The 8,174-nt window shown below is 27.5% G+C and overlaps 1 protein-coding gene across 1 annotated transcript; it reads left to right on the top strand.

The window, feature by feature from the left end:
- The first annotated feature begins 2,520 nt into the window (after positions 1–2,520).
- On the top strand, positions 2,521–4,364 carry LOC149513525 (leucine aminopeptidase-like). The gene is made up of 3 exons (XM_089748200.1): positions 2,521–2,969; positions 3,058–3,363; positions 4,116–4,364. Exons 1-3 carry the CDS (start codon positions 2,838–2,840, stop codon positions 4,155–4,157), a joined length of 480 nt encoding a protein of 159 aa, XP_089604326.1. The 5' UTR covers positions 2,521–2,837; the 3' UTR covers positions 4,158–4,364.
- The last annotated feature ends 3,810 nt before the right edge of the window (positions 4,365–8,174 follow it).

The following is an 8,174-nucleotide window of genomic DNA, read 5'->3' as shown; positions in this document are numbered from 1 at the left end:
ATGATAATCTTAAATTTATTACTTTCTTGCATTTCTATCTACTAAAGGAAGAAAAATACTGGCTTTTTTCCCACATGCATGGTTTATGCAGTACTGCACTGTGGGTACGATATAAATAAAGTTTTTAAAGTGAAGTTTGTAAATTTTGTTATTAAAAATAATCTAAGAAAAACGTTAATAAAAAAATTCCAAATCAATGAGACTGATATAGTTCAAAAAAAAGATCAATAATCTATAACCTATAATAAAAATAGTCCCCAGACTGGGATTTATTGTATGCGTAAGTGAATTCGTAAAAAAGAATTAAAAGGTAAAGGCTGGAAACACAACAAGAGGAGAAGCTTCTAGATTGAAAAACAAATCTGAAGCTTTTACAGCTAAAACCAAAAAAATTAAAAGGTAGAAAGGGGGAGGAGAAAGAGAAAGGAAAAAAGAAGAAGGAAGTTTAGGTTTTAATGCTGGAATGAAGATGATATATAGAGGTCTGACAACCACTAATGAAACTGCCAATCGGAGCCGCTTCTTCATCTTCACCTCTGCTTCTGAGCATGAACAATTTGATTTGCGATAGTATGAGGGATGGGTGCGTGGGGAAGAGGAAGAAAATTTAAATTTATTATGCTAGGGATTTGAGGATTCTTCGCCTTATCTTCTTTCACTCCTCTACTATTATTGGTATATATTTAAATTTAAACTTATTATTTTCTATTTAAATTTATTAAAAAATTGTTTTTTGGATGGTCTAATCAATTGTTTTTAATGGAATTAGTGTATTAATTTTTGAGATTATGGTTATGGTGAACTGTTTTGACTTTACAAATTGTAAGCGAATAGATTTCAAGATTCGGCTGGAGTGGTTGACATGCGTGCTCTTAAAAACCCCTAAATCAATCTACATCTGCTTGGTCTACCTTTCATTCTCCTAATTCCAAACCCAGATCAACAGCGCTTACTCCTTGCTCCTCCTTCACCGACGAACCACCTCTACATGTACGATAATGTTTTCCGTAAACTTTTTTTGACCGTTGATCAATTCTTCATTTTTTTAATTCGATGATGTTGGGATTTTTATTGATTTAGTAGCTCAATTTAAAAAAGTGAAGGTTTATGGATTTGTTTATTTATTAATTTTTATTGATTTAGAACCTGAATTTGAAAATGTGAAGTTTTAAGGGTGCAATATTTTTATTGATTTAGTGAAATTTGGTTTTCCATTTGTCACTCCTTGAAATATCTATTCTTGAAATATTAATAGGTTGGACGAGACACTGGAATTTGTTACTTTGAATTTCTGTGATCCATAATTATTTTTTATTCTAATGACAGTTGTTGATATTAGGTTAAAAATTATGTCCATGCCAACCCGTGACCCAAGTTTAGTTGCACCAGCATGTCATGTGATTGCTATTAGAAAGTGGAGTACAAAAGTCAATATTTATATTGTTGGAGTTAAAACCGCTAATGATGGGTTTTTGATCATATTATAAAAAAAAGTATACTCTGCAATTTCAATTTCCTTCACAAGGCCAAGTTTTCTTTGTCTTTAACTTAAGGAAGCCATGATGAAACTCCTTCAAATCAGAGCATACAGCTCTGAAACCTTTAATTAAAAAGCCTTGAAATTTTTCTATAAAATCCAGCAAGCCAAATGCCAATATTTAACATGTATAGCCCAACGAATGGAGTAATTTCTTAGTAGTATCAAGTTTTGGTATACAGTAGTAGTAGTAGTAATATTATTTAAGTCTTCGTCTCCAACTAATTTCCTGCATAGTCAATGGCTTCTACCAGCTCTCAGCAAGCAATCTCTTCTGTCAAGTTGGCTGATCGCAGCTTACCTTCCCAATCTCACAGAATTCGCATCATAGTCAATGGCATCTACCAGCTATCTGTAAGCAATCTCCACATAGATAAAAGTTGGCTGATCACAGCTCACCTTCCTATAAAAGTTTCTTCACCTCAACAACTACAGCCTTCTTCTTCTTCAACAAGTCTAAGGAGTGCAAACCAGATCATTCCAAACCCAGTAAGTACTTCAACCCATAATTAAACAACAAAATAATTATAACTTAATTCTCTTTTTATTTTTATTTTCTCCTAAAAATTTTAATATGTACGCTAACTTTCAGGAATAGTTTTGTTAGTATTTCACGGAAACAAATTACTAATATGATGTTTTAATTGTTTCAGCAAAAGTTCAAGAACTATACGTTTATGAAATCAACGAGCGAGAAAAAAACGGCCCTGCAGTTTTAAAACTAGGCCAAAAACCTGTTAACTCTCTTGGTGATTAGCATTTTTATGGTATTCTTCTTTCATATGTTCATTTATATCATACTTGCTTCCTTTCTGTTCATTTTTTTATAATCTAATTCTTGTTATGTTATTTTTAGAAAAAGCCTTATGTAACTTTTAATAGTTTTTCTGATCCCTTTTTTTAGCCATGGCTATACACTGGCTTAGGTTTAACTATCATTTACAATGAATATCTGCTTTCCTTCCTAGCTGTGTTGTATTTTTAATAAAATATTGATATCTCATCTAATTAAAGTATTATTTCTTGCTCAAGTTTATTTGTAATGTTTGAAGTTACAATTATAATGGACAAATATAATGATTTGTGTTTCATTGATCAATAGAATGGTTTATGGTTCATTAAGCCGGGATTGTTCTTGTCTGTGACATATTTTTATCTTTTCAAGTTAGGTAAATTTGATTTCACCTGGTTTTTCTTTGTGGTCATAGGGATTTACAACATATGCAGAGAGGACAATTGCTGAGGCTGTGTAGGGTGAAGACAGAACTGTACTATTGGTTGGAGGGGCTTAAATGAGGTAATGAAGAGATTCAAGGACAACCTGGAATTCACAAAGCTCAAAACCAATCAGGAAAGAGTTCATCCAGACGCTGTTTATTCTGAAGTTCCTTATGAGAAGCGTTTTCAGTTCCTATGGCGCATTGAACGTCAGGTATGTTGAATGTTTTTTCTTTAAAGTTTTCATGTTGTTTGTAAATAATATTAGTACATCATTATGTGTTTTTTTCTGGAATGCTTAGATTGGAAGACCAGCTTTTGATGAATTTATCAAGAAATATATTGCCACCTTCAAGTTCAAATCAATTGACGCAGAGACATTTCTTGACTTCTTGAAGCCATATGTCCCTGGCATAGAGAAAGAAATAGACATAGTGTTGTGTACCAAGGGGACTGGTATCCCACCAGATGCATATGAACTAATATCCAATCTGTACACCAAATTGTGTCATTGGCAAATGAATTCAAACTTGGGAGTTGCTAATTGGCAAGGGCAGGAATGGGAGCTCTACTTAGAGAACCTGCCTAAAGTTGTAGAGGCTTCCAAGGTGGTGTTGCTTCTCTCTTAAAGCTTCATTTCTTATGCTTTACAAGATTACTTGATTTTATAATACTTTCTTGAACTTCCAGTTTTAAAATTACTTGATTTGCTATGTTCTACCTTCCTTAGATCCATACATGTAAAGATAAAATTGTAATAAGTGTGGTTGAAATGAAATTTCTATGCTAGATGTGTAATGTGGGCTTACAAGGAAAATTAGATTAGGACCTAGCACATTAGGGAAAAGGTGCAGGTTGCACCCATTGAGGACCAAAATAAGAAGAAACATGTTTAAAGTGGTTGGAGATATAAAGAGAACGCTAGCAATTGCCTCCATGGTGACTTGATGGAGGATACCATGTCAATAGAGGGGGAAAACTGGAAAGAACCTGGATAAAAAACTGTGTAAAAGGATCTGTTCTTTCTTAGCTCAATGAAGATATGGTTTGAGAAGAGCTAAGTAGCACAGCGTGATTGATATTAACCAAACCTATGTAGTTTGAAGAGACTTTACCTGCTGTATATCAGATAGCATATACTCAAGCATTTACACATATGTTCAAAATGTTACCCAGTTATCTTATCCTTTTTATTTTAATCAATCATTGAAAACGTGTGAGAAATTTAAAATATTTTATTTGTTATAATAAGACTTTTAACTTTATTATATCTATCAATACAAAGTTTTTTAATAGATTGTCAATGTATTGGAATTCCTTAAATGGAATTTCTCAAAGTATGAATCTGTTTTTGATGCAGGAGATTGTTAGGTTATCTTTGATAGTAGAATTCGTTGCTTAATCTACTGCAAATGTTTTCCAAGCAAGGATGAAATAGTTCACCTTGAAGGTATTTTGGAAATTTTGATTTCGATTTCCTTTTTAATAGTTTTGCCAGTTGATATCTTACATTGGTTGATGATGATATTGGCCATTGATGAATATTTATTATTGATATTTGCATGCTAAATTTCTCTTAGATGCATGGACATTGTAGACAAAAAACCATTGAAGGCATATTAGACAAGAAAAAAGATAAATCAATATTTGTTATTTTGTTTATTTTTAATATATTAATATTTTTTAAAATATCATTATTCTTATTTTTGCAACGTAGTGCAGGCATGCATTCTAGAATATACAATAATTATTGAAAATATTATTTATAATTTAAATTTGATTAATATTTATTTAATGATAAAAATTATATTAAAAGCTTTTGTAAAAATTTATATGTAAAAAATATATCACTTTTGCTTAAAAATTTTTAAAATTTTACACATTAATATATAATAAAATCTTTCAATTTATGCCATTTTTAGTGCCATCAAGAAGATGGTTAAATTAAAAATTAGCAACTCACTTTGGGCTCGTATTTCTTCTAAAGATCAGGCTGTGTGCAATTCCTAGGGGTCTTGAAATCATGAATTAAATGTATTGTGGTTAAGTGTTTTTGGTTTAAACTATTGTAATCTTTAAATTGATTGATGTTGTTTTTTGAAGTATGCTTGATCTACTTCTTTTTTGGATGAATAATGACTTCTGAAGTCTTCTTGCAATTGATATTGGTGTCGGATTGAAATGTTTCTACTTTTTCTTTTCTTTTCCCTTCTTTCATTTTGTTTATATGCTGTGAAGGAGAAAGACGGTTAACTAGGCTAGGGCAGCTACGTTGCGAGTGATGTAAATTTCAATCATAACATTTATTTCAGTGTTAAAATTAATAGTTTGATTAAAAATTTTCAATCCATTTATTTTTATTTTAAACTTCGATATGGATTTTAAAGTTATAATTTCAATTTAGTTATCAAATAACTTAGTTCGAACATATTAAATAAAATATTATAAGAATCAAAGCTTCGAATCTTATTTGAAATAAATTCAACTTTTAACTTTTTCACTTTATGTTATCTCTATTTAGCTTACATATTAAATTTATCAAATAATAAATGAAAAAATATATATTTTATCTATTTTGCAGATTTTCTTATCAAACACATTAAAAATAACATATTTGTAATGTTTTCACTTTTCTCCCCTTAAAATTTTAATCCATTGACTAAATCAATATCGATTTATTTTAACAAAAAATTTATGATGAAAGGAGGTTTTTAATTCAAAGTCCCAACAGATCATAGATGTTAAAGATAATTTATATTGGATTTACATTGAATAGCATTAAGATTAATTACCTAAATTTTGTTAGCTAATCTACAACTCAATAAATTACCTAAAGATAAATTTTGTTACCTAAATTACAACTCAATAAATTGTAATGATAAGGTTGCACTTTGTTTTGGTTTTCCATTAGCAGCAATTTTATGTATCATTTTGCATTTGTTGAAATTGATAATAATTTTATGTCATAAAATCAATTGTAAATCATATTATTGTTATAATTTATAAATTTCTAACCAATATTATTATAAAATTATAATTTTGCAATGTGTTTGTTGTTGGACAATGAAGGCACGGTATGATTATGTTTCAGTGGCTCCACCACACCATACTTTTGGACACTTTTTACATTTTTGCCCTTTTCTATTTTTTAATTAATAAATTATGAAATAATTTTTTAATTTAATATAATGAAAATTTTTTATTATATAATAAACTTATAAATAAATAAAATTATAATTATATTATGAACTAATAATTATTATTTTATAAATTTTATTATTACATAAAAAATTAATTAACTAAAAAAAATTAGTATTATATTATATTATTATTTTAATTAAAAATAGATAACTAGATCATCAATAAAAAATTAAAGAAAAAATTATCATTGGAGAAATTATTATTTTTATTAGTTTTTAATTATTTATAAAAAATTATTATTGGACATAAAAATAATTTACTGATTTTTAAATTATTTATTAATTTTATAAAATTAAATAATTTAAAATTTTTATTACATACAAATTTAATGTTGATTTCTCTTCTCATTATAATTTACCTCACTTCCGTCGCTTGTTTGTATGGAATCAAATATCTTGACAATTAATTTTAAATCTCATTGATACAATATCCAATATAATCGCTATTTTTAATCTCACAAAAGTTAAAATTATCATCCATTCAAGTGAATCCTAAAACATTTTCGTTACACTAGAGATATCAATTTTATCCAAATTTGATAAAAATTTAATTTTTTATTTGAATGAAATTAAAAAATATTAAATTTTAAAGACAAAGATGAAAATGTGTATGATTTAAAACTTTACTTACAGAATTTTATTTAATTCATTTAAGTCTTTCGTATTCAGTATTGACTGACTCTTGCATATCCTCTAACATATAATTTAATTAGTACCATGAATACGTTAAAAATGAGAGGTCAAAAGAATTGGATAAGACTCCATATTGAATAAAAAGATAGGCTTAAACCAAATTAAATGAATAAAAAGTTATATATATTTTAGAATTTTTATTTTATAAATTGACTTGACTATTGATTTATGATTTATAGGGTTAGTATCATTATTAATGATTGAATTACAATTTTATATATATAGATGACAGAGTTTTTAAAAATTTATTAATTTTTATAAATATATTATTATAAAATATATATCAATTTTTTAATTTTCTTTATAAAATTAAAAAAAATTGTATTAGATAATTTTTAATTCATTAATTTGTCTATGTACTTAATTATTTTAATTATGACATAGTGATATGTAGTAATCTTATAAACTCATTTATTGAGGTTAAAATTTTGATTGATATATCATGTAATAAGCATGGACTTAACTAGAAATTTTTTTATTATAAAAATAAAAAATAAATAATCAATATTTATGGGAGTATTTAAAAGTTTTTTATGATGCAATTTTTTATAAAAACATTCAATGAAATTAATTTAAACGCAAAAGGTCCGCCGATAGCAAAGTTGTATTTTTCTACTTGATGTTGATGTTTGATAGAAAATGAAATGATCTAAAATGGAAAGATAGAGTTGACGGCGACACCTAAACTTTGTGGGTTGGAGACAGCCATTGAAATTGGGTCGGAATTACCTGCCATAAGACTGGAGGCATCGCCAATCAAGCTGTCTAGATTATGGGTCCACACACAAAATAAATAAATAAATAAAAATATTTATTAAATATAAAAAATTATTAAATAAAAAAATAACAAGGGATGAATGCCATGTGGCACCTTAAAGAAAGGCCGTACATTATCAAAAATTATTGTTTAGATACTCATCTAATTAAGTTAATTATTTAAAATTTATTCAAAACTTTAAAATGTATGTTATTGGTGAATTTAGAATTTTTTTTAAAAGATTTGTTATGCTTTTAAAGGGCAATTTTATAAAATTGACCAATAATTGTACATATGTTCATTTAATTAGCTTAAATTAATCATTTAAATTGTAGCAATTTGACAATATTTGTCACACAAACATTAACACGTACAGACATAATAAGTAGCAAAAATTTAAACATAAAAAACCAAATCCAAAAACGAATGTTTTTATTGTGAACATCACAATTGGTATGCATATAATTTTAAATATCAGTCTAGTTCATATCTTGTTAAAAATCTAAGAATTCACAGTACGTTTGGTTTACGGAATGAAATAAAGGAGGAAAGAAATTGGTACTTTGTAAAAATAAAAAATAGAAGGAATAGAATATAATATGTAATATGAAATTTGGTTATTATAATAAAATAGAGGATGAATTAGTATTAATATGTTTGATTAGTTAAAGAATATTGTAAACACCTTATTTAGTCCGGACCCAAACTCATTTGGCTTGGTCTAATAAGATTTGAGTCTAAGCCCATTGGACTCGATTTATGATCCAAT

Source organism: Durio zibethinus, chromosome 19 (assembly GCF_047325235.1).
Source record: "Durio zibethinus cultivar Kanyao isolate XHJ-2024 chromosome 19, ASM4732523v1, whole genome shotgun sequence".
NCBI classification, from domain to species: domain Eukaryota; kingdom Viridiplantae; phylum Streptophyta; class Magnoliopsida; order Malvales; family Malvaceae; genus Durio; species Durio zibethinus.
This window is presented reverse-complemented; position numbering and strand designations above follow the sequence as displayed.